At 45.6% G+C, this 27,207-nt stretch overlaps 1 protein-coding gene across 3 annotated transcripts; it reads left to right on the plus strand.

Moving 5' to 3' along the window:
* Positions 1-20: 20 nt before the first annotated feature.
* LOC125747038 (SRSF protein kinase 1-like) lies at positions 21-27,127 on the plus strand. Of its 3 annotated transcripts, XM_049021716.1 has the most exons (17): positions 21-486; positions 948-1,105; positions 1,623-1,677; positions 18,100-18,218; positions 18,302-18,410; positions 18,490-18,577; positions 18,905-18,992; positions 19,315-19,421; positions 19,507-19,672; positions 19,922-19,947; positions 20,030-20,249; positions 20,745-20,978; positions 23,105-23,205; positions 23,632-23,739; positions 24,130-24,199; positions 25,563-25,655; positions 25,956-27,127. In XM_049021716.1, exons 2-17 carry the CDS (start codon positions 1,093-1,095, stop codon positions 26,138-26,140), a joined length of 1,782 nt encoding a protein of 593 aa, XP_048877673.1. In that variant the 5' UTR covers positions 21-486; positions 948-1,092; the 3' UTR covers positions 26,141-27,127. The 3 variants fall into 3 exon arrangements, with proteins under 3 accessions (XP_048877673.1, XP_048877672.1, XP_048877674.1); XM_049021715.1 differs by lacking the exons at positions 21-486; positions 948-1,105; positions 1,623-1,677 and adding an exon at positions 4,375-4,510; XM_049021717.1 differs by lacking the exons at positions 21-486; positions 948-1,105; positions 1,623-1,677 and adding an exon at positions 13,257-13,391.
* Positions 27,128-27,207: the final 80 nt, after the last annotated feature.

The raw sequence follows: 27,207 nt of genomic DNA on the forward strand, positions 1-27,207 counted from the left end.
ACGTTGTTGAAATATTTTAAGACTTGTAATATTTCTAACGTTTATATCTATCTCCTTTGTCAGAAAAATATGTCTTGGTTTATTGACATCAGCAGCTTGCACTGATAGGTAGTATCCGGAAACAGTATTTGGGAAGACGGTTCGTGCAGCTGCACTGCGCCTCCTAGAGGCCACCGACGATTATGGACCTGAACGCCTGGGGGACGTTCGGCGTTCCGTTATCTAATGCGGGAGCCTTCTCGAATAATGTTTTATCATTAATTTTCTAATTCTTATATGAATCAGAACCATTCTCACATTAATACGAATTAGCCAAAAACTCTTGACACCCCAAATCAATCGGTCTTAACTGAGCTAAAGCATGCTCTTCGGTTTACTTAGCGATATTATTAGGGGAATTTGAGTTCTCCATTTTCACACAACTGAATGTCTGAATGACAAATAAAACCTGCTAAAGGACACGAAAACGACTAAAAGGCTTCCCAGGTAAAATGTTAGTGTTATTTACGTTGGGGAATAAGTGAATAGCTAAATATTGTAATAGCGCTAAACCAAGCCATTAACATATATACGTGTAATTAATTATAAAGGTTAAAGTCTCATTATTTGTAAAAACTTAATACGTTTTGTGATTTTGCACTGTGATTAAACATGGCTGAGGACGCGAAATTAGTATTAATCTGAAAGTGGAAATACATTTTCCGGGGTAAATGCTGAACTGAGATTAAAAACCGGCCCTGGACTTTTGCCCTGTCAGGCTTTTTGATGACAGTGAGTCATGAGGAAGGTGGGGTCTTCTTAAACTTGCCCATTATTATTATTATTATTATTATTATTATTATTATTATATAACAATAACTCGGGCCGACGTACTGGAGGCGTTACACAGGGTGGCCACTATGTGGCGCCGCATGCATTAACATGGCCGTGTCCCGTTGAATCGACAGATAGTTCGGACTCGAGAAGCCGGATTCGGGGCGGCCCGGAAAGGGAAGGGGGTGGGACATCGTTGAGCTTTGTGGGGCTTTGCCGGAGCACGCCTGCGCACTACCGGGGCCCATTCAACAGCCGCTGCACGCTGGCCGGTTCAGCATGGAGAGGAAAGGTAAGGTGGGCGAAAGAGAGAAATATTACTCCTCTTTCTGTTTTTACACGTGCTGTTTTTTTACTCTCCTCTTTTAAAAAAAATAAGAAAAACGTCTCCTTTGGTTATGTGATGTTTTAAACTAGATTTCTCTACATTTTGATGCCAGCTGTACAGAATGTGGTTGACTATGTTCCCTGTTCCCTTTGATCGAATTGGTGAAAAATCAAAATATTAAATATATAGGGAAAAACTACATTAGCGCTAGTGTGTTTTCCCGCCAGAATTCAAATTCACGTTAAATCTAGACAGAAGGCATTAAACTAATGTAACTCGATAACCTGGTGATATCGCGGTGTAATGTGTCAGCATAGCAAATTACCCATCCTTGCAAAGGGGGTGTAAAAGAAATCCGATATACTGTTTCGATAGTCATCATTTTATCATTTATAATTTCTCCTTTCTGTACACGTTAGCCTTTGAATGTTTTTGCATGAGTTTTTTGCGTGTAATATGGTGATCTTTCATGTCGCCACAGTGCTTGCGATCCAGGCACGAAAGAAAAGGACGAAGACGAAGAAAACCAGCAAGAAGTAAGTAAGCAGCCCGACATGGGTCCCTCCTGACTAGGCCATCCCCACGTGTGTTAAGCCGGAAGTGAATATGTTTACGAATATAACTTAAAGCGTCATCGAGTGCACTATTACAATCAGAGTTCCTTTTGTTCTGTCGGCACGTTTGTTCCCTTGACCCCACTAAATGTGCCGGCGCTTTCTTTACTCTTATTTGAATCTTGAAGCTATAAACCATGAGCTGCTGCGGGTATAATGAAGCCTGATCTTACTCCTGTAAAGTGTCGATGATATGACAGTGACCGTGAAGCCGGATCGACGCCTGGAAATAACCTTCGTGGTTAAACTTTTAGTGCTATAAATGTTTTAAGCGTGGATTTTGCAGATCCGAAGTGTCTGTCTGTAGTTTCGTGTGCAGTGTGTTTGCCGGGCTGTCAGACATGCAAATACGTGCCTCTGGGTCGCGTTAATTAGTATGCAATCGGCGGTAAGTCGCCGGTTCCTGGTGGCGGAGCTGCGCTGAGTCTCGGGAGCTGCTTCCTCGATCGGGTTATTCGGGATCACGTCCCCTGTCATTTCCCCAAAGGGGTAAGGCCGTGATAGGGGGGCGCTCCCCCAGCACCTTCCCCCTTTCTCCACTTACTTGTCAAGTGTGGTACTTCCAACGATTTTCACAAAGATTTTAATAGTTAAGACATTTACGCGATACGTATTATTCAGGGGCGTTGGAGCCTGGGGTCGTGTACCCCCCAGTATTTTGAATATTTAATTAGGTTTCATTCTTCCAGTACTCAAAAGTAGACCTTTTTATGCTAATAGTCAACGCCCCCACCCTTGGTAGCAGTGACAATTTGATTACAAACATATATCTTTGTTTGTTTGTTTATTGGGCACATACTTATTTCAGGTACATAGTTCCCAAATGTGAAACTATAAGTGTGTGAATGAGGATTATCTCTTCAGATCCTCTGTGTTTATTCCACTATATTTTGCTGCTGTATTATTTATCGCTTACATACACATTGCACTGTGCACAGGATACGTTCCTTACGTTACGTTAAGTGAGTCAGTCAGCACATATTTTGATCATTATAGGGGGTGGTTAAATATAGTGTACAATTTAAGATTCAATATCACATACATTTAGCTAGAGAATCAGGATCTCGGTGCTACATCTCATCTGAAGGACGGCACCATTTTCACAGCACAGTGTCCCCATCGCTGCACTGGGGTCCACACAGACCACAGGATGGGCTAACCTGCTGGCCACACCAACACCTCTTCCGGCAGCAACCCAGCTTTCCTAGTTGGTGTCCCATCCAAGTACTGGCCAGGCCCAAACCTGCTTAGCTTTAGGTAGATTACCTAGCCTACTGCTGGTGCTAGGGCTGCTTACAATCGGAGTCCTGGGGACCTGCAGACAGTCCACGGTTTTGGTCCCTCCCAGCTCCCGGTAGGCAGGTAGCAAGAATGTGGACTGTTCAGTAGGGAGCAAAAATTTGGACTGTTTGGTAGGGAGCTAAAATGTGGTCTGCTTGGTAGGGAGCTGAGTGGGAGCAAAAATGTGGTCTCTCTGTGGCTTCCCGATGACCGGGTTCGGAAACACTGCTTATACGGGTAGTATGAAAGTAAAGGCCTCTTGACTTTAATTTTATTCTGCAGTGTAGTAGGTTTTACTGTATAGCTTGTAGTGGAACTGCTTCTGCCATTTTATGTGTTTCCCATTCATTAGTCACTTTTGCGGCAAAGGCAAAGCTCACCTGTTGCTGTAGAAGAATGCCGAACTAGTTATTGTTGCATTATTATTAGCATTTAGTCAATGGTATTACTTGAGCTGAATGTGGAAATACTAGCATGCATGTTTTTGCTTGTGCTCCTGTACCAGCAGTGGACTTTTCCCAACCTGTTTTGCTGAGCATCTTGTAGCTTCTATGAAGTCTGTGGTTTAATTTGCAGCGCGATTCAGGCTGCTAAAGGGGCATGTGGTGAGATACAGATGGACCTGCGATGCCTCTCTGAAGATTTCCAAGCCTGGTCACCCTCAATTGCGTTTTTTTGGATGGGGGTGTGTGTACAACCACTGGTGGGGGAAAAAGAATAAGGTGTAGCTATGTATGTGTTTCTGGGCATTTGTGTGTATTGATACATAGTGTACATATCCAATGTGTGTGCTGGCTGAGTGTTACCTTGGACAGAGGTCGTTTGCCTGCCCCCCTGATGTTTGTGGCACTCTGTTTATCACTGTGTTTGTGCAGATATACAGGCATTTGGTTTCCTTATCCAGCACCCCCCCGCAGCTTTCTCTCATTCCCTAAGGGGTTTCCCCCGGATGTTAGCCAGTAGACACGGCCCCCTGGTTGACTGGACCATTCCTCTGCTCCTGTTCGCTCTCCGGAACCCAGCGTGGTCACCTGGCCTGTCTGAAGTCTCTCCTTCTATGTGACGAATCCACTCACAGGCGGCGCCCTGCTTATACGTGTGAAATCCTGTAATTCCGATGTGTTCCGGATGACGATCAGTTCTGTGTTGGAGTCCTTGTTTCCATCTTGATCCTGTTCCGCATCTGCGAATCCTCCTGCTCTTTTTACAACCTCAGCTTTCCTGCGATCGTACTCTTCCTGCACACGCCCCCCCCATACACACACACGCTCTCACCACCCCCTCCCTCCCTCCTCCTCCCGCCGCCGCGCTCCCTCGCCACTTCAGTCGTGCTGAGCCGCCGTGGAGTTGGCAGCGATTACCGAGCCGCACGGACCGTACAGTCAAAGCCCTGTCGCAGTGCCATGTGGCTGCTCGACTGGATCGTCTCGCTGAACGGCGCCGTGGCGAAGCTCGCCAGTGGCCTGCGGTGCAAGTGAGTAACGTGCCCGGTCTTGGCAGGCTGGCAGAGCATGGGGCCGGCAGCAGGGGGGCACTTTGGTAAGCTCTCTAATTTATTAATGACTCGATTCATTTTTAATTTGTCGCTTGTGCGGGGAGAAGGGGCTGAATTCTCCACACATATCGGCCATCAGAGGAGCGCTGGACGCCTTATGATCTCTGCGTGTTTTATTTCGCTTGATCATGGCGAATGAGGCTCGGGCCGCTGCTCCCTCACTGACATCCAGGGCAAGGAGAAGCAAACTAATTAGGTTTCCAGCGTTGCTGCAAAGTTGATGAGCTCCAAACCTCTGCCCACCCCTCCCTTCACAGCTGCAGTGGCTAGTTATGTAAGGAGTGCGGTTTATCCACATCTTTCTGCTCCAGTCCCTCTGCTGCCGGACCCCTGGACCCCATCCCATCTGCTGTGGCTCCTTGCTGGGTTTCTATCTTAGCGCAACCTCCAGGCCACCCTGTCCGATGTAGCATGGGACCAGTTGGGATCAGGAGGTTTTACCTGAGCTCCTCCCTCCCCTTCCTCTCCTCTTTTGTCCTCTCCTCTCCATGGATGAGTGCATTGCTTCTTCTGCTGTGTCTGCAGGGGCCCCCCGCTGACGCTCGGGTCCCAGGTGCAGAGAGCTGATCTGTGGCCTTGCTGACATACCGCTGTGGAGCATGGAGGGGTGTAAAGGGGGGCCGGTGGGCTGCGTTTGCTGGCTTTATTGGTTCTCATCCTGAAGGCAGGCCATGTGGAAGCTGCGATGCACAGCGGGTTGCCTGTTCACCGCTCTGCTGAGTGGAGGAGGATGCAGTCAGATGTTTGAAGGTGTATCTATACCTGGGTCCGTAACACTGCTCGTCACTATTAGTGTCTCTAGTTTGAGTTTTGAAAAGTCTCATTTACGGTGATTTGGACATGGTGTTAAAATCTCTGAACATTAACTTAGACTGACGCAGTACTGACACAAAATGGCGCTGCTCTTAGCTGGCGTGCTCAGTGTCACCTGTAGTCCTGGTGTCCCCTTTCATCCAGTCTACAAGTCGCACGTGGGATGTAGTCTATTACGGGATTAAATCCCACTTGTATGTAATGGTAGTACTTAGGAATAGTATATTTAGGTTTAGAAGTTACAACTACAGCTATGCCAGTGCTTTGGGTGCAGTGACTCTAACTAGTCCCAGTCTAGTCCCAGGCCGTCTTGGAAAGCACTGTAACAGTGACAGCTGGCTTGGTGCACTTTGGTTTGTATTTTAAAGCTCTGTACTGTAATCTTTCGGGTTGTACAGTGTATGTTTAGTTAGTCATTAAATGTTCTTTTTCTATTTATAAAGTATTGTCCTGTACGTTCCTGAGTGCCCTTCTTATGAGGACTTTTCCAAAGTGTTCCCTTATATTTACGTCTTAGTACTTTTATCCAAAGCGACACTTTGATAGAGAGAGAGCAGGGTCACCCAGTCCCTGGATCCACTGGGGGTTAAGGGTCTTGCTCAAATAGCATGTTGTGAAATCTGGCCTTTAACCCGACAACCATCAGATCGGAATACCATATAATTTAATATATGTAGCCTAATTGTCCCTCCACTCACAGCAGAAGGCCTGTCAGCTGTTTGTAAGCCACTGTTACTCCAGTGGGCACCCTGCAGACTAGAACATCTCCTCCTGTTCAGCCTGGTCATGTGACCCTTCCCAATGCCCAAGGACAGCCTGTTGAGGAGGTGTGAAATGGGCACCATCTCACCTCCAGCCTTGCTGCTGTTTTATGTTTTGGGATCCTGTCAGTGTGTGCTGTGGGTGTTGGTACCTCATGTGCGTGCCGAGATGTGCTAACGTGGCACCTTGACGCCACATACCATCTATGGACCCTCGCGTGTGAACGTTGCCCTGTCCAGAAAGTACATGCTACTAGGTCTTATTCTCCACTCTGCTCGCTGGCTCCCGTATTGCACTGGCCTCTCCAAGTTTCTTGGTCTTTTAAACGAAACGAATGGAGGTTCTCTTCTGATGAAGTGTTCCGAGCTTTTGACACCTTACCTCGTGGTATTTTGAGATTGTGATAATCCACAACCACCCTAATAACCCTACCTTCCAGAGGGTTTGTCGACCTGCTCCACACTGTTGCCTTCGCTCTCAGAGCCAAGTAGAGCGTCAAATGTGTTGCACTTTACTTGACGTAGTGGGCCTGGTAAAATACTGGTGAAGTAGAAAGGTAAACTTTTAGAAAGTCACCTGAGGAAAAACATTGAACTGGGGAATGAGGTTTGGGCTGCCATGACCAGTCATACCACGGCTAGTGCTTCTGAATGTATTTTATATAGTCATCTCTTAAAATTGATTTTTTTTTCTTACTTTCTCCTGTTCATTGATATGTGGCTGAAATTGCATGTGTTTTCCACTTAGTGCATTTTATGCTGAGGTTGCATTAGGTTTTAGTCAGGACCCAATTCACTGTTAAATGCAGTTTATATGTTTTGGTAACATGGTGCTGACAGACTCCCTCATCTGGAGAAGAAGGGTAATGACTTTCTTTGGGTTTAGGCCTTTTGCTCTGTCTGTTCCCAGTATCAGCAGCAGACCAGTGCCGTTCCTCTAAATTCCCCTTCAGTGAGCGATATATGAGATGAGGTACTGTCATTTATAAGAAATGTGGGAATATGTTACCAACCTGAACCATTTATTCAGGATCTAGCACCAATGGCTAGAATGGCTTGGTAGCAGAGATGGAAAGTTCAGGTCCAGAAAGTACAAATCCAGACCAAGATTTTGTTTCAACCAGCCAGTTGAGCCTGGTCTGGATTTGTACTTTCTGGATCTGCACTTTCCGTCTCTGCTTGGTATTGACTGATTGTCCTGAAACAGGACACACTCTCCGCACTACTTCTGTGCTATGTTAGAAAAGCACTGGCATCATTTGGTCACCTGGGGTGCTGTAAGGCTCGGCCTGCTCTAGATCATGCTTGGGTGGGTGCCTCTTTGGATCGCCACCATTAAGAATTTAGTGGGTTTATTGCAGTCCTGTGAAAACAGAAATTACAAAAGCTTTTGCCATTTGTACAAGTAGCTGTGGAAAATGTGGCCATTCTGCTGAGAAGAGGATTCAAACCTGTGACCTTCCGATCAGAGGCACAGAGTAGACCTGCACAGTATTGGGGAAAAAAAATTATTGTGGTATTTGAAATTTTTATGATTTAAATAATTTGAATTTGAAAATTTTCCCCAAATAAACGCCAGTTAGAACAGCCAAATAGAACTCATTTAGGGATGTCACTATCGATTATATTAGTAATCAAGTAATCTACCAAATAAATCAATTCGAGTAATCGCTTATAATAGATTATATACTACATTATATTTTATATCTATCCATCCATTATCCTCTTCTTATCCGAGGTCGGGGTGCGGGGGCAGCAGCCTCAGCAGGGAAACCCTGACTTCCCTCTCCCCAGCCACTTCATCCAGCTCCTCCGGGGGAATCCAAGGCATTCCCTGGCCAGCCGAGAGACATAGTCCCTCCAGCGTGTCCTGGGTCTTCCCCGGGACCTCCTCCCAGTGGGACATGCCCGGAACACCTCATCAGGGAGACGTCCAGGAGGCATCCTGATCAGATGCCCGAGCCACCTCATCTGGCTCCTCTCAATGCGGAGGAGCAGCGGCTCTGCGGAGGAAACTCATTTCGGCCGCTTATACTCGCAGTCTCGTTCTTTCAGTCACTACCCACAGCTCATAACCATAGGTGAGGGTAGGAACGGAGATCGACTGGTAAATCGAGAGCTTTGCTGCTATATATTGCTCAGCACTTTTTTCACCATGACAGGCCGATGCAGCGTCCGCATCACTGCTGACGCCGCACAAGGTGTAGTACAGGGGTCTCAAACTCCAGTCCTAGACAGGTACTATCCAGTAGATTTTCTGTCCCACTTGGCTTCTGATGAGCCACACCTGTTCCTGGTATTTACCTGAGAACAGGTGTTGATCACCAGAAGCCAGGTAGGATAGAAAACCTACTTGGCGGTAGCCCTCCAGGACTGGAGTTGGAGACCCCTGGTGTAGTGCACAATATACATTGCAATTGGTGTTGGCACTGAAAATGCGTTTATCAATAATTGAAATTGATTCATTGTTTTTAAAAATTATTTAAATGAAATTACCTTTTTGATTTAGAAAACGGTTCACTTGATTATAACAATTTTTACTTGAATATCACTTGGTAATTATGGGACTGGTTCAAATTATGACAAAACTGAAAGGTGGTTTGTACACTGTGCAGTGTCAATGGCATTCCACTGCGGCACTAGCACGAGTACCTGAAGAGGAAATGCAGAGGAGCTATTCTGGATGGTGGACCGCCAAAGAAGGCAGAACCGCCTTAAACGTTTATTCATATTTATTAAATTACCATTAGTATGAAGAGTAGGCATGTAACAATGAATCGCGAATTGGGTAAAATTCAATGTAAATGTATGACGATTTTACTCCTTTAGGAGTACTTCACGGTACTTTAGCAGGAAAAACTGGTGTAATTTTACATTTGGTTTCACAACGTGACTTCGACGTCAGGTGATGTGCACGTCGGTTTTTGGTTTTGACCGAATGCAAGATGACGAGCGAATTTGAAATTGAAGACGCCCTGCCTAGCAGTGGCGCAGTGGTTCGCGCTGCTGCCTCACAGTAAGGAGGTTCGTTCTGGCTTCGGTCCCGGGTCCTTTCTTTGTGGAGTTCGCACACTCTCTGCCTGCTACCTTAGAATTTCCATCAAATAGATGTTTGAGAAAATGTTTAGGCTAAAATCTGAGCTTATTCAACGTTGATGTACGGTGCCAGTTTGTGTGTTCATGTGCTTTGGGCTTGTTGGGACCAGTTTTGTTGTCATAAACTAAAATTGTAACAAAAAAGGACACAAAATAAAAAATAATAGTTTGTGAACTGAAAATATTAATATAGTTTTCATTTCGGTTCACGGGGACATTTTTGCAGCTTAAAGTCATGCACATATTTTGGTAAATTTGGAAAATAAATCGAGCAAAATAATTTGAGTCAAAGTCATGAGAAAGACAGACTAGTCCGAGAGGCTACATGGCACGAGTCTATGGCTGAGTCTCAAACCTGAATGTCTTCTTTAAAGATGTATTTGCATTGCAGTCGTACTCTGGTGTTAGTTCTGTTTTGCAATACTGAAGATGACTGATGATGAAGCTGAAGTGTTTCCTAATACTTCTGCTCTTTATTTGGACTGTCATGTGCTATTCACAGTCTTTCTTCCACCATATTGTAGAGTAATCGATTTAGGAAATTTTTGATCAATTTTAAATAATCAAGTTTAATTGGGTATTCACAGTAATTCACATTCTGGTCTAACATCTTACTCTGAGACTAACCCTTAAAGTCCCTGCTGATACGCCGAAAACACACACTTTCTTATTTAACATATCATTTAGAACGAAGTTCAAAGAACATGAATTTCAGTAACATTGTTAAAATTAGCAGCAGCGGTAAAAATAGCTTCTGTCCCACGTGCCAACAGTCAGAAAGCAGTGCCGAGAAACACTTGGTCAACCGTATCTCTGGAATCCAAAATGGCAGAAGATGAATATCATTCAGTAACCAGTTCGTTCACTGTTCTCCTCTTCACTCACTTTTAAGTTTTTCATGAATGCACTGCATGATCTATGAGTGAGCAGCAAGGATGGGAATGATTATGATTGGCTCGGAGCGCGCATGCAGAGGTAAAGCAGTGGTGAACAATACACCTTTTTTAAAAAAATTAAAAAAATACATGCTAGATAATATTGAAAAAGAACAATTATTAAAATTGCAAAGCTGTGATGGTATAAAAATATTTTTACTATCGTGGTTCTTGTGATGTAAAAAAAAAAAATCCAAAAATTATTTGTAAAGCACTTTTAGAATTCAACAACAGTTCGCCAAAGCACTGTAAAATCAAAATGGCAAAAGCCATAAAAACAAAAGGACCAATTTAAATGATGAAAAGACAATAAAATAAAAAGAGCAATAAGACTGTAACAAAACAAACGCGAAACGCAACTCGTACAGAGTTAAAAGCCAAGGAATAAAAATGTGTCTTAAGATGGGGATAAAAAACCCAGCAGTGTAGGCGCAGCCTAACATGTAAAGGCCGCAGCTCTGCATGCGACGGTTGCATGTGCATTACATGCAATGGCACATTGTGCAGCTTTAATGTAGAGGCCTGACCTGCTGAGCCGAACACTGTCTCACTGGAAAAATGGCTAAGCTTGCAGTCTAACCCTCAGCTTCTCTCTCGTGTGTGTGTGTGTGTGTGTAAACGGAGAGCATGATGGGAAATGTGAGATGCTTATGTACCCGTATTCATAAATGTACAAATGGCTTATAAACTATCATTTTGCATGCATTCAGAGGGGTGGATGCGCAAAATGGCCCTGTTCAGTTCTTCAAGTGGAAAGGCATGATTTTTGGGGTTCGTCTTCAAGGTCTCGGCTCAGTGCTGATATAATTATTAAATGGGACTGTTGAAAGTACATTTCTGTATTCCTAGCTCTGTTGCAGTCTTGCATTTTGTTAATAAACCATGAGGTTTCACTTACATCTTACATATAGTAGATGTCCGGATCTGTGACAGTACAGTAACTGCAGGGAAGACTACAGTCTGCCTGTCTGTTGAATAGTGTTGGTACAGTATCAGTACAGCACGGGGCTGGGAGATAAAATACCAATAATTTTTCCTTTGTCAATATAACACATGCTTGATATATAAATTATATAATATAATTTAATGCCCAACGTGTTGCCTCTTTACATGTTTTGCATCACAATGAAATGGCATCACTTTCTGTGTGATAGCTTGTAAGGGCTGGCAATGGAGCACAAGCACACAGACAGCTCTTAAAACACAAACTGCAGATTTATTGAACAAATAAGAGAACGCAATAGGGCAGGCTGGGAGACAAAAGACAACGCAGTCAAAACAGCAGGGCAACTCATCGGGGGAGCAATTCTCAGGCAAACTGTCCAATAAGGGTAATCCAGCGAAATCCAAAATGAAGTCCATGACAAATCCACACAGTGATAATCTATAGAGAATTCAGAAATGCTAGGAAGAATGCTAGAGGTGGTGTGTTGACGGCAACGACGAAAATAACCTGCTTATCATATACCTCAGATTTGTGGAATCCTGTTTTGCAAGTGTTTATCTCGTTCTGACGATCAACAATAGTTTAAAATCACAATTAACCGTTTCGTTTCTTCAATTTTCAGCCTGGTGCAAAAATCAGCCTTTAAACTGGAAAAAAAATGTGATTGGACATTTATCTCGATAATTGTCGATACTGACACGGCAATTTTTTATTGTGATAGCATTTTTGGCTCTGTCCTAGCATAGGATTAGCCAGCACCCTGACAGTATTGCTGGTGTGGGGTAAAGGAAAACTATATGAACTATTGGTAACATTTCTTCATAAATGTCCTCCTCACTCGTTGTTCCTGTCACTATCTTGGTGTCTGCTCAGCATGTTCAATGTGGAGAAATGCCTTAATTTATTACAATGACCTTTTAAATTTGACGCTGACCAACTCGGCTCTGCTCAGTTTCGAGAAGTTCTCCGCGAGAGCCCCGGAAATGGTGGGATTGAAGGGCTGTGGTGCGAAAAACCTCGCTGACGCACGGCCTGCAACACCACACCTGCATTCCAGCTATTTCCTCCCCGTGACATTTCCGCAGGCAGATGACTCTGCTATTGACTCATTGCTCATCATGTCGATAAGCTTGTATTTGAACAGAAATGTGTAAACAAGGACAATTAAGGCAGGTCATCCCCTGTTCCCTGTTGCGTGTTACATTTTAATGATCACCGCCCGGAGCCTTGCGGATGGTGGTTGCCTGTTATTTACATCACTAATTTTCATGAATTAAATCTTTCTCAGTACCTCATTAACGCAGTGTGTCATTTGGAATCGGTTAGCGTTTGCGAAGCTTGTGGTATGATTGGCAGGACATGGGCGTGTGATCCTTGAGTCTGTGTTGTAGGAGGGGTTTTAAAACAAGGTCTCTGGCCTCAATCTGGGTTTTAGCTCAGACCTCCAGGGTTATGGGAACCGCTTTAACTGACCAACTTTTAAAATGAAGTTTTGGTGACAGACAGAACAAACAGTGTCATCCTTCACCGGGACACGAGGGTGTGAAGTGGAGGCTGGGTTACTGAGAAGCTGGGGGGGGGCAGCCCCTGTAGGAACTTCATCCCTGAATCCCCGGCAGGTTGGGTCTCGTACTCAAGACAGGTTTATACTTGAGGGCCCCCTCCCCCTGTTGATACGTGGGTATCTTTTGTGTGCTTTTGTTTGTCACTTGTAGTTTGCTGGAAACCCTTGTTTGGCACATGAGTAGGGGTGCATTAAACACAAGGTGTCAGAGAGGGTTTGAAGTGTTGCACCGCTAATGGCTCCCCCTTGGGGATGGGGCTGCTAACGGCACCCACCCTCACCGCTGTACTGGCACACTGCGCGATCCCATTAATGAGCGACCGCGCCTGGCTCTCCCTCCCTTCTGCACTCTAATTTATATTTCACACTGAGCGTGTGGGGGGGGGATCTGTGTTCTCTTGTTTTGAAGGCGGCTGCACTTTTACCTGCAATGCAGTGGCCAGCCGCTGCAGCCATTCAGAGCAGGGCTCTGGAGGAGGGGGGAGGGCCAGCGCTGACGACAGCGGGTGGGGGGGGGGGATCTTGCTGGCGAGCGGCAGTGCTGCTGACTTCACGGCACTCTGCCTGCCTGCACTGCCACAGGCGCATGGGCTGCGTCTCTCCCGGCCGGCTTTGCACGGCTGCTGCTCGCGCTCCCTCTGCCGTCACCCACGCCCCCTCCCATGGGCATCCGCGCTTCCTGCAGGTAAGCGTGCGGGCAGATGGGGGGGGGGCGGGGGCGTGTGTGTCCATGTGTGGGTTCAGCTCTATGCGTGTCTCTGTGAGTTTCGTCACTCTGCTGTTTTCCGTGTGTGTGTGTGTGTGTGTGTGTGTGTGTGTGTGTGTGTGTGTGTGTGTGTCACCCTCACCTTTCCCTTCAAAACCCTTAGGGAGTTTTTTAATCTGACAACTCCAAGAAAATAGATGGGGGCTGCATCCCCCTGGATGGATGGATGTGTAGAAGAGAGGTGGTGGATGTAGCAGGCAAACTCACAAAACACCCGTTTAAAATGTCACATCATTAGCGATTAATGTGCTTATTACAGAGATTAGCTGCTGTGTCCCTTGTGAACTGGGGCTGTGCTGTTTCCATCAGAGGGGAGGCGGGGAGCTGAGACCCCCCCCCCCCAAGTCCATCTGACGAGGTGAACGTGAGCAGGGACCCCTTCATAAACGACCATTTGGGTACAAAGGGGGGGGGGGTATCTGAGTCACGTACACAAAGGGGCTGGCCTCTTGCAGGACGATGTTAAAAGGGTGTTATGATGGCTGGGGGTCAGGCAGTGTCGGCTGCAGGTGTTGGGGGAGTCTCCCCAGGTTATTCCCCCCGCGCCGCCTAAAGTCCAGTCACTTTGTGCTGTGGTTGGCGTCTGGAGTTCAGTTTCTGGGACAGTAAGGCACTGCTGCTGCCTGTATCCCATCTGGGGGTCGCAGAGAAACGGAGGCCACGTCGGTGGCAGTTAAGCACTAATGGTGGTTTTTCGTGTTTGTGTGTGGGGGGGGGGGGGGGTGCAGTTAAAAAAAATAAAATAAAAATCCATTGCCCTGGGAAAGGCTGCTGACCGGGGGCTGTGGTGAAAGTGGGGGGGTTTCAGTGAAAGGCAAGCTTGTGTGTGTCGGAGTGGGGGAGGAGTGCGGGTGGGCTTGTTTTCTGTCCATGCTGCGCCATGTGTGGGTTGGTTCTAGAGTTCTAGAAGATTCCTTTGCCTTATCTAAGTTAACCCTGTCTGTGCTGGAAGGCGAGTCCTCTTGTGTTCGACCCCTGCTGGAGGCTTTCATGTTTTGACCTGGGAACGTGTTGCTCGCTGCCCCACATCGTCCGAATTACGCTTGGCCCCGGCCACGACCCGCCCATCAGCATTCGGCAGGAGAACACTGCCGGTCTGTTCCTGGGTGTGTCCCCCACACATCTGGCTCATGGAATCAAACAGGTTGTCTGTTTGCAGAGTCGGGCGACTGTGTGAGTCACCGACGCAGCGCGTTTAGAAACGGCGTCAGGCGCAGCCTGTGTGGAATTGCCTGGCAGCCTCTGCAGTAGGGTTAGGGAATGGGGCTCATTCATGGTGATCTGTTTGCTCAATAAACGTGAGGTGATCGCAACCTTTACTATGTATGTTGGCTGGAATCGACTGCTGGAAAAAGCGGTTTTAAAATAATAAACCCTGTTGCAGGAATGCTGATTTACATCATTATAGGGAGACTAATTGCTATCACAGTTTAAATCAACACTGTAGAATTGCTAGCTATTCTAAAGTGCTGATTTTAGCTCTCTTGTCCTGAACGTTTCAGCAATACAAATGTTGTGAAGAAGTGACGTTAACTGTCTTCGAAAGAATCCAGACCTTTCTCGGTCTACACGAATTGTTCACTGCTTAAGTGATTAATTTTCCTGTAGATCACCCTGGCAACGATTTCATCTGTGAGGCTAAAGCATACATGCAATATTTAGGTAGTCTCCGATATTAAACCTTTTTTGCGGACACTAAACTAGCCATTGTGATAAACATTGGGCATCTGATTAAAGTAAATGCACATTGTAATTGAGCTGCAAACACGCTTATTGTGATTAGGAGACTTTGTCATTATGTGCATTATGACGATGCTGCTGTCATTCAGCTAGTTTAACGTTCACAGATTTAAGCCATATTTGGAGAATATCAGGCTAAAATAGACACATGAGCCCCTTGTCCACTTGGGCCTCATGGTGTCCTAGTGGGCAACCTTGTAGGTTTGATTGTTGCCCCCAACCCTGTGTGTGTGCAGTTTGCACGTTCTGTCCATAGTGCGTGGGTTTCGTCTGGGTATGTTTGTTTCCTCCTGCAGCCAAAACTTAACTGATTTCTCCGAATTGCCCATCGATGTGTGTGAGCTTATGCCCTGTGATGAGCTGGCATCCCTGTACTGATTAAGATAAGATAAGATAAAATAAGAAAAAACTTTATTTATCCCGAGGGAAATTCTTTTGTCCTTTACATGCTCAGTGCAACAATAGGAATAAAGGTAAGGTAAAGAAAATAATAGTGCAAATAACTATGAGTAATACTTTGTATTATATATTATAAAAAAAACCCTGTAAGCTATAACAAATATAAAATAACAGATTATTAGTGCACGTGGTAATGAAAAGTGTCTTAGTGTAGTGCCTTGAATACCATTATGATGGTATGGTGGATGGGTTTTATTTGCTAGATCGTGGAGTATCGTAAAAAATGCTCCACAACCCATAGCAATCATGTTTGCTCCAGTACATGGCTGTATGTAACACCAGCAATATACCTGCAAAGAATGCATTGTAATATCAGTAATTTACAGTTTGTCAGAGCTTGTTCTGATTGCTATCATCCCTGTTTTCTATATATTTGAAATGTTTAAATGGTGTTTATTTAATTCATGAACATATTATGTTTTTAGTGGTTATATGTGTAGCATGCAGCATAAATTATCACAAAGATGCCTTTTTATATGACAATGTTGCGTATTTTGTGCTACATGGTTAAGATTTCAAAAAATCTCGTGTCATTTGCAGTTCTTGACAATGCTCAGAATTTAAGCAGAATTCTGGAGCTTCCTGCCAATTTATTTCATACGTTTTTGCCAGCTCTTGGGTGCTAAATCTCTCTGGTGTCTGGTAATCAGTTTTAAAGTAGCTAGAAAAGTCTTTTTCAGAAATTCCTGAATGTGTAATGGTTTCCCAGGAGAACTGAGGCTGTCTGTGAATTTCTTGCTTATCACATGCAAGCTGATTTATGCAGCGTTCATTGCTTTTGGGTTAACATCTCTGTAGGCATTTTCTTGATTTATTTATTTTTTTGTTATCCATTTGCCATCTGTCCATCCAGTTTTGCACCTCTTGTCCCAGTTGAGGGCTGGACTTGGAAGACTGAATATTTTATCAGCTCTATTCTTAAAATGTATTAAGTGTTTCTGTTCACTAAAAATGTTGATACTTTTTTCTCTGATAACTTGTGCATAATTTAAAACATTAGCTGTCTGTGAGTTTTAGCACGTAAATAGTAGTATTGTAATAATTTTGAGGATGTATAAATATGGTTCTGTAACTTTTTTTTATTAATGTTTCGGTTTAATAACATTTTCTCTAGCCATTCATTTTGTCTGGCAGGTTTTCCCATATACCTGTATATATTTACTTACTGTGTAACCTTACTGTGGAGATTTTGTACCATACCAGGGGTATAAAAAGATAAAAGTTTAAACTTTTTCTTATTTTAAGTGGATTGTTAATATAGTTCTGGCAAAACTATATTATGTCATGAACTATATTAACTGAGCTCAAGTAGACGGGAAGAAAATTGCTATCTGTCACCTTACAATAGCTTATAAATGGTCTCTGAAAACCAGGACATTTTCCTGTCCTATTTTACTAGTTTTACTGAAGTTTCCTCCAAAACTACCTGGAGTTCTGTTGTGCAGAGTTTTTTTTCTAAGGGATGTTTTTTTTTTTTCTTCAAAAAGAAAGGGAGCTTTTCCCTCCTCCATTTTAAAGCTATGTCATTTGCTGGCCCATATGCAAGCCCTACATGCAATGACCGATGACAGGACTTTGGAGTTATGTAAATTCTCTCGAGGTCTGCGATGACTTTGAAACTAACCGTAGAAATGAGCAAGAGAGGAAGGACGACAGAGACAGCAGGCCTTTTCTTTGCAGTATTAATCTCCCACATGTCTGGCATTTAGCATCTCGCTCTGTCTGTCACTTTCCTCGCTGTTAGAACTAGAATTTTTCATTGCCTGCATCCTGCGTGTCAAACTTCCTAATCAGTGTAGAGACTTGTCAGAAGGTTGAATAGTGAAACTGCATTTAGAAGAACATGAGCCCTGAAGAAATAGTAAAATGAAAGCTAGATTTGGATTAGGGGCGGCATGGTGGTGCAGTGGTTACCTCTGGGACCTGGGTTCGAGTCTCCTTGAGTGTGGAGTTTCCATGCTCTCCCCATGTTGTCATGGGGTTACCTCCAGGTACTCCGGTTTCCCCCCACAGTCCAAAAACATGCCCAGGTTAATTGAAGTTACCAAACTGCCTCTGTGTGTGTGTTTGTGTGAATGAGTGGTGTGTGATCTGTGCCCAGGGATGAGTTGGCACCCCATCCTAGGTTGTGCCATGCCTTGCGCCTGTAGCTTCCGGAATAGACTCTGAACCCCCCATGACCCTGAACAGGATAAGCAGTTTCAGAAAATGGATAGATGGATTCAGATCTACCTATTCAAAAATTTTCTGTAAGCCAAAAACGTTTGGAGACGCTTCAGTTGTCTTGGTCTCCTCTTGTAACACAGATGAGGAACGAGGAACTTCTACTTGTCATCTCTTAGGAGTTCCTGAGAAGTGCTTTATCGATTTTTTTTATTTTTTTTTATTATTTTTTTTTTATTATAATTTTTTTATTATTATTTTCCAGGCCAGAGCCCCATCCCAGGGGCACCTCCCAGCAAGCAGAGTCCCCGCTCCAAGAGAATGATGAGGAGATACTGGGGTCTGATGATGAGGAACAAGAGGACCCCAATGACTACTGCAAGGGTGCGTTCTCACTTGGGTCCCTTTTGATGGGTCTGTTGGTGATCGAATTGCCTTTAGCTTTTCGTTTTTTGGTTCTGGCACAGGGGGCTATCACCACGTGAAGATCGGCGACCTCTTTAATGGACGCTACCATGTGATCCGCAAGTTGGGCTGGGGACACTTCTCCACTGTGTGGCTGGCCTGGGACATCCAGTGAGTACCCACTGGAATCTGGCACCCATTCCTCTTGCCCTTTCCCTTGTATGTCTGCTAAGGCCAGTTTGTGGTGCAGGGGGAAACGATTTGTTGCCATGAAGGTGGTGAAGAGTGCAGAGCACTACACTGAGACGGCCCTGGATGAGATCAAGCTACTGCGATCGGTAGGAAGATATGGCCTACTGCACGTGGCAGCGGATGGCCGTCTTCCAGTGTACTTCTCTTACTGCCATTTCTCTGAAAGTTCTTGTTCTTGGCTTTTTGTATGATAAAGTTGCTTGAATTATTCTCATCTTCATTCTCGAGGCTGGGAAATTTTGTACAATGTAACGCTTGTGTGATTCAGTATTGTTGACTGAACCGGTTGACTTGCTTGCATTGAGCCTTCGGGGAAATTTATGCAAAAAATGTCTAATCATTAAAATTCATGCTGTGTATTTGTGAAATTAATTCTTTGTTTTAACAGACTGCTCACTTTCCGCTTCCACTAGGTTCGGAACACAGACCCTATTGACCCCAACAAGGAGATGGTGGTGCAGCTTCTGGATGATTTCAAGATCTCTGGCGTGAACGGCACTCGTATCCTGAAAGATTCATGTTCCTTCCAGAGCCTCGGAGGCCGTGTAGCTTTTCTCTGGTTTCTTCTTTTGTTTTCCAGACAATATTGCACAAAAATTGAGTTAAATGGGCTTTGAAATCATCATTTCTCCCTCCTGATGGAGGTTTTCCCTGGTTTGCTTGTCCACATGGTATACCTGGACACTTTCCACTGGGCTACAGTCTTTGCGGAGGTGCTAAGGAGTTTAAGTCAGAATGTGTTTATGTCAATAAACAAAGGGTTTAGGGTAATGGTGCGGTTACCGTTAGCCCTCGTTTTGTCCTTGACACATCTCCCCGTAAGATGTGTGTATGGTGTTTGAGGTCCTGGGCCATCACCTGCTCAAGTGGATAATAAAATCCAACTACCGGGGGCTCCCCGTGCTTTGTGTGAAGAGCATTATCCGTCAGGTAAGCCTCTGCGTATTCAGCAGGGTCTCGGAAGCGTGTGGAGCACTCAGATGGTTGCTGGTTACTCATGCCTCCTCCCCTGTAGGTGCTGCAAGGCCTCGACTACCTGCACTCAAAATGTAAAATAATTCACACTGACATCAAGCCGGAGAACATCCTGTTGAGCGTGGATGAGCTGTACGTTCGGAGGCTTGCAGCTGAGGCCACCGAATGGCAACGGAATGGAGCGCCTCCCCCCTCAGGATCTGCCGGTAACCCCCAGCTTCTCCACACAAGGCTTATCTTTGGGGGTTGTGCCTTATCCAACACCTCGCCATGAGTATTACACATGGGTGATGGATTGTTTGCATGCTGCTTAATTCAGATGGTACCTCTCAGCATTATAGCTGAACAACCCGACAGTTTGGAAGTTATCTCGGGGCGACCCTCCCCAGTGTTTCAGTCTCAGCTGGTGATCTGAGTGATGGTGGTTGATATGTATGTTTGCATCTTCTTTGCAGTGAGCACGGCCCCAGCACCAAAACACGTAAGTCCCTCCTCCCCACCCAGGGAAATGCTTAAAATGTTCATTTCAGATGGGTGGGACAGTTTGCCTCCTTCAAAACCAGGCCGGCAAGATGTCCAAGAACAAGAAAAAGAAGTTGAAGAAGAAGCAGAGGCGGCACGCAGAACTCCTGGAGAAGCGTATCCTGGAGCTGGGGGACCTGGAGCGGGGACCTGACCTCGGCGAGGAAGGCGAAGTGGACGAGGCACTGACATCCCCGAGCGGCCAAACTGCTCCCCCCAAGTCGACGGCTCTGCAGGACGTGGCCAGCAATAGCACAGGGGGTGAGCATAACTGTGAAATATCATAGGAACTAAATTGTCATTTGGTTGACTAGCTTGTGATGTAGACAATGAAAAGCAGTAGGACCCGGATGGCTGGACTTCAGTTATGATGATTATATAACACAAGTACAGGTACTTAGAAATTCTTCAGTGTTCACACATTCCATCTTGTTCTTTTATGGGAGCGAAGTTGGGATCAGAGTGCATTGTCGGCCATTTGCCTGGCATCCCCAGGGCAGTATTCTGGGGTTAATGACCCAGAATTGATATGATTACGCTGCTGGGTGTGGGATTTGAACTGGTTACCCTCTGCACATGTGCTTAGACTCCTTATCATGTCTGCTTCCTAGCAGAACATACTGTGATGATGTAGCTACTATATATAGAAGTTCTGCAGCTGAGGCTTATAAATACAACGGCCGAAATCCCTGGGTGGTTGATTCATCACCATGGGTTGAGTTACAGTTCTGTTTTTTTTTCTGCTTCTTTGCCCAGATGGCAGTATGGAGCGACTCGGGCCAGAGAACATTGTGGATCTGAACTGTAACGGGCACGCTCATCAAGTGGCTGAGGAAAACGAGGAGACCAGGAGGCTCCTTATGATAGAGGAGGATCTTCGCAATGCTAATGGTGGCGTGGAAGGGGAGGAGCTACAACTTAACGCCGCCTACCAGGCCTGCAACAGCGCGTTGACCTATGGCCCCACCCAGCCGGATCTCAGCAGTGACGGTAATGCTCACCCTGATCAGTGTCTCGCGTTTTCCTGGGGCTGGGGGTGCAGAGCAGCTATATCCATAACCAGGGGCAGGGGGGGCTGGCTCCAAGAACAGCTTCAGCTTGGCATTTGCACTTCTTTGTTCTATAGAGCAGTAACACCTATAATTTTCTTTGTTTCTAGCGCCTTCCATTCACTTAGTCATTAATGGACAGTCATGGTTATAAAACCTGTACTTATCTGTTTTTTAACATTCGGTCTTATAATAATTTTAAACGTGTTTACAAGCTAAACCTCTGCCTCACAAGTGTACATTTTAACTGGCTCTTTAGTGGTCTGGTATACCCTGTAGTACCCTCCCCAAAGACATGTTCTGGTGGATTGGTGTTTGTAAAATCTTCGTAGTGCACACATGTAAGCGAGTGTTCGTGTCGTCCTCTCTGACAGCCTGCCCTTCTGTGCTGTGTGTACCTGTGCTTCCTGGGATAAGCCTCAGATGCAGGGCGACACCTGCATCTGATAAGAGAATAGGCATGAGTGCTACCATCTTGTACATTTCATATTTGCAGAATATATCTGCATATTTATTTTTTTTTGATGAGTCCTTTGTTTTTTGACTTGTACACCTTGCGAGTTCTTTGGCCTTAAAAACGCGACTCGGTCCTGGTCTTGCATAAGCTTCCACTCATTACTACCTTCAGCGGAAATATTTATAGATAAATGTGCCCTCAGTGTGAGTTTTTATTTAGACCGTCTTATTTTTTCTTATCAGCTGTGACCTGTTTTGCATGAACACACTTACCAGTAGTTATAGGAAGTATCTCTTTGTAGCTGGTGGATGCTGGTGGATCCCTGTAATTGCATTAATTACAGGGATCACCTGCGTGACTTGCGGCCCTTTTCCATTGCGGCCAAGAACTCGAGCCATACCGCACAGAGGCTTGGTATCTAAGCTGTACCCGTCCTGATATGACCCTGCATACTAGCAGGGCCTAAAGCATGACTCAAGCCAGCTCGCTGAGTCGCCACTACCTGATTGGTCAAAATGCTGTGAGATATCTGTGACCTGCGTCAATACGCATAGATTACCTGAAGGAAAAAAGGGTACGTTCTATCCATTTTTAGTAGTATTGCACATTGCGATGTACTGCTGCATTCCCGATAACTCCGAACTTGAAAATTTCCAACCTCCTACTTAAAAAAAACATACTATAGAACAGATGAACAGAATGGATTTGTAATGCAAATTTACGCAAGCTAATGCTAATTCCGTTTACATTAAATGCTAACATATGATGCCGATTCTCACAGACGTGTTAGCAGCAATTAGCACATAGTAAATCATGTACAGCGTGTGAACTGTAAATGAGCATTCCTTCAGTTTTACGTGACTGTCACTCTGCAAACCTTTGCTAGGCCGACCCTTCTGCGGTGGAAGATCAATGCGAGCCGGAAGCCCACCGTAAAGCTGTGGGGGTGGGGTACAGCCCGGCTCCTGTGTGCCACTGGAAAAGCTCCATTAGTCCTATAGTCATCTCACCCCGTGAACCCAGCTACGAACAAGCTTTGCGTTTTTCTGCTATGAGAGAAAGGGTAGAGGGTTCTGCCTGTTGACTTAGTTGGCTACTGCGTAAGCAGCTGTTTCCAGTTGGTTGCCAACCTGTAGATTGGAGGCTGCCATTGGTGAGATAAGTGTTGCTCTTCCAATGAGAGCAGCTGTTCTGTTTTGTGCTGTGTGTGTGTGTGAAAGCAGTTGTTTTACTGGAAAGTGCATCCTGAGATTATAAACCGTTGTTAATGAATACAGACAATAGTTTGGTGTGCGACCCAGGCCCCGTGGGAGCTGGAGTATTTCAGGGATTCCTTCTTTTGCACTTGGTTGAACTCCCTAATGGACGCTTCTCAAGACCAGAATTAGATGCTTTCAGCTTAATCTCCAGTCCTCTGGACAGCTCATCACAGCGTAACGCAAGCTGTCCTAGAGGCCTGGTGTATGTATCAGTTTTACTTCTAGCCCAGGGCTCAGTTAATTTAATACCATAATTGAACTAATTTTACCCTCTTCTCAGCTGAGGTTGTTGCTGGCTTAAAGAAATTTGGCTGCTGCCATTTTGATCCCCTGTCACTTGCGATTATACAGCCAGGCAAGCAGCAGGCGCCCTACTGATCAACCCTCTGGACCCCCTGAATGCAGAGAAGATCAAGGTCAAGATTGCTGACCTCGGCAATGCCTGCTGGGTGGTGAGTCGCGTTCGTCGCTTTCCACCCTCATTCCTTCATGCTTTTTGCCCCCCAGGGTTGCTGCCATGTTGGTCCTCCTGCTCCTTTATTTATAGGCCAGTGTCTAGACTAGGGAACAAGTTTTACAATTAAAAATAGAGATGTTGCGCAGATCTATGTGTATTTTTGTCCAAAGGTATTCAAGCTTATGCCATGGCCTAATTTAAGCCCGTGAATTTATTGACCGGCTCCTTATTGCTGATCGGTACTACTTGTTTTTGTTTTTCATTGTTAAATATTAAAATCTGAAATTTTACATGAGAGATTCAAACTATACACAAGGTCAGGGATGCTTGAGGGACCTGAGCAGTCATCCTGTTAAAACCACCTGCCCTGCCGCTAGCATTCGGGTTGCTGGCCTCACCATTTCAATGGCTTTCCCTGCAGCACAAACACTTCACAGATGACATCCAGACGAGGCAGTACCGTGCCCTGGAGGTCCTGATCGGGGCCGGCTATGGCACGCCAGCTGACATCTGGAGCACGGCTTGCATGGTAGGTTGTGCAGACTGCAAGGGCGTGTCTTATTACTCATGCAAATTCATAATTTTCGTCTTCTGCTGTTTAGTAAATGTCACCAAACAGGCGGCTCCTCTGACCATTCATTGAGCCACAATGCCCCCCCCATCCAGTTAACAATAACCCCTTGCTGAGGAATGCAGGCACGAGACCAGCATCCCACGGCCGCATAGGGAGGCTCACCGTCCCCAGACGGGACCGTTCCCTTTTAGCGTGAAAGGCACGGCACCCTTCTGACCTTTGCAGCCTCGTGGGGCTGGAAGACAGTGTGTGGGAGCTTCTGTCTGGGCATGAGGCCTCCAGCAGCGTAGAGAAAGTGCGTGTCTGTGTGTGTCACTAAGCCGCGTTGTGTCACTGTCCCTGCAGGCGTTTGAGCTGGCCACCGGAGACTACCTGTTCGAACCGCACTCCGGAGAAGATTATTCCAGAGATGAAGGTAGGGTACCCCCCCTACCCCCCCACTCCTCAAGAGTGGTTGGTTGGTTGGTTGTTGCTGCAGCCTGGCAGTCCATATTTCTCATGCTCTACAAACCCTGTATCTGTTAAAGTTCAGTCCTTGGTTCTTTAAAGTTATGTCAGCCATTTAAATGGAGAACCTGCGGCCGTAATCCCTCTAAAACGTGCTCACCAAAATTTCCAGAGCTGGCCAATCTCTCTAGTTCACATGGTGGCTTTATTCCATTTGGTCAAAGGGATGTATGTAAGAAAGACTCACAGCGTCGGGTATCAGGGCTGAGTGTAAATAGGCTTGCACTCCCATTTCCTCATCTGCAGGGAATTGTTTAGCAAGTTGTGGGGGGGGGTAGGGTAGTGGTTCTCAGCTGCTGATGAAGTTGGTATTTAAGCTGCTTCAACAGGTTTATGCACAACAGGTTTTTACTCATTTATACGGCTGGAGCAGTTTCCAGCTCCAGGTTATAAGACCGCATCCTTAACACCCGCTGTTGTCATAAGACCCGGAATCCTGTTGCCGTCGCCCAGTTACCCTCGATCCCTGTGCCTTGCCTGTGTGAACACTGAAGCCTGGTTAAATATTAAAGCTTCCCGGGTCATATAACATGCCTTAATCAGCTCTCCAGAGGGGAGGGGGGCCATCAATGTTTCATAGCAACAGCAGTACCTGCATTTTTGGTTGCCCAGAATTAGAGGATTGGTCTTCCTGCATTGGTGGCTCCAGCTTATGTCCTTCGCTGCTGAGTCTAGGACATCACCTTCACACCCAGGAGAGTCCCTTGTACTGTTATGTTTGTACTGTTCACAGAGCCTCCCTCCGTCTGCTCAGGCCTGCTGTTGAGCCCCCTAGTGGCAGCCTTGCATAGATGCTCATTACAAATGGGGGTGTTTTGGAGAAATGCCATAAATTTAGTGCATTTCTGTAAAACTGAATACTGAAGAGATTTTTTTTTTGCATTTGAGATTACATCATCTTAGTCCACACTGATGTTTCACAAACAATCTGTTCTTATCATTTTGTAAAACCTTAGCTAGGTTTTATGTGCTTGAAACCTCATTCTTTTTGTAAAACTTTGACACCTGTAGCCTGGATGCTGGAGACATCATTATATTATCATGATGTCATCATGAAGTCATCACCTCCTTGGTTTTCTTTTCTTCTTTTTTTTTGTCTGCATAATCATTTGGTTCTCAGATGCTGCCACCTGCTGGTGGGTGTCTAGAAAGTACAACTCTTTACTGTTTGTGTAAACCTGTGCCAGGTTTACTGTTTACCACCATAGTAACCATAGGCGCTACCCTACCTGCGTTTAATCAGTTTGTCCTCTTTGCTCCATCGTTCACAGACCACATCGCACTGATTATTGAGTTACTTGGGAAAATTCCTCGCAAGCTCATTTTGGCTGGCAGATATTCCAAAGATTTCTTCACAAAGAAAGGTAAAGGCATTATGCATTTCCCTCTTCTCATGCACACATACATACATAAAAAAATCACACAAAATATTAGCAGTAGTTTATCAATACTCAAATTGTATAGTGTTTTCCCAGTAAATACAGAATATCACAAGAATTACAGTTGCTAACTAACATACAGCCCGATGACGATTTGTTTTCTCATCGTTACCGAAGGACGAGTGAATCTTGCCGTATTTGCCCCAGGTGATGCAGGTCCCCTGTGAGCGAACGTCTCTGCACACCTCATGTCGCTTCTGCTAATCACTACTCTCTCTGCAAAAGGGGACCTGAGGCACATCACCAAACTGAAGCCCTGGGGCCTCCTCGACGTCCTGGTGGACAAGTACGAGTGGGAGCACCAGGAGGCGCAGACCTTTGTTGACTTTCTACTGCCCATGCTGGACCTGGTGCCCGAGAAGAGGGCCACTGCCGCGGAATGCCTCCGCCACCCCTGGATCGCCACCTAGTGGTCAAAGCCGGAAAGTACATACTAATGTGCACAGTAGACTGGGCAGCTGCCCCCTTTGCACCCACTGAGGCCACTTGGCATGTTGCGGAAGGGGTGCCAGCACGGCGTAAGGACACAATCTAGTTTGGTCGACTCACAATTTTTATTTTTAATTTTTTTGCTCTTTAAATCCCCCTCCTCCGACACTAATTAATTGACTTCGTCCTAAGTCTTTCATTGACAGTATTACTGCATTTTATCAACACTTCACTGGTTTGTCAAGGCAAGAGGAACCTGATTTATTTGAAGATGATATTTAAACTATTGGTGTGTACAGTATTGGGGTGGTCGCTCCACTTTTAAAGGTAACGGACTTGCGTCACGGCTTGGTGATCCCCGGTTGCGGGACGCCCAGCCCCGTCCCGGGGCCGCTGTCACTCACTGTCACCGGCTCTCCCGTCAGCCTTCTTTGCTGCCTTCCGCTTACGACCTCAAGGCTTGAACTTTTATCCTAAGTGAGGAATCCTGGCGTGTTCTCACCGGCATCTCGGCCGCCGACACGTGCCGAGGGCGAGGTGTGCACCAAAGAGCTGGCTGTCTGTGTATTACTGTGCGGTATATAAGTAATACTGACGTTAGCTGAGGTCCAGCTGAATACCAGCTGAAGTCGGGTTGTTAAGTTAATAAGGGAATTCCGATATGTCTTGGCATGTGTCTGGTTTTAGATGAATTTGTCCTTGTGTTCTTAGCTTGACTTTTATTCGCTCCACACTGTTTGCTGTGCTGGAGGCCCGGGCTGCTCCTTGTGGGGGGGGGGGGGGGGGTTCTGCTCGCCACCTCCTCGGGGAGCCTCTTCTCTCACACTTGGGTTGTGCCCTTTTTTTGTTCCCATCCTCGGTTCTCGCTTATTCTTTACCTTGGTGCATTTTGGATTGTTCACTGTTTATAGGGGATATACGTTTTCTGTTGATACTAAAGGACATTAAAGATTTGAAAATGAAATCTGCCTGGAGTCTCTACCTCTTTCTTACTTTTCAGGGTCGAGTGCTGTCTGCTTCTGTCTGCTCTTAAGCTCCGCGACTTTCC

Source organism: Brienomyrus brachyistius, chromosome 8 (genome assembly GCF_023856365.1).
Source record: "Brienomyrus brachyistius isolate T26 chromosome 8, BBRACH_0.4, whole genome shotgun sequence".
NCBI classification, from domain to species: domain Eukaryota; kingdom Metazoa; phylum Chordata; class Actinopteri; order Osteoglossiformes; family Mormyridae; genus Brienomyrus; species Brienomyrus brachyistius.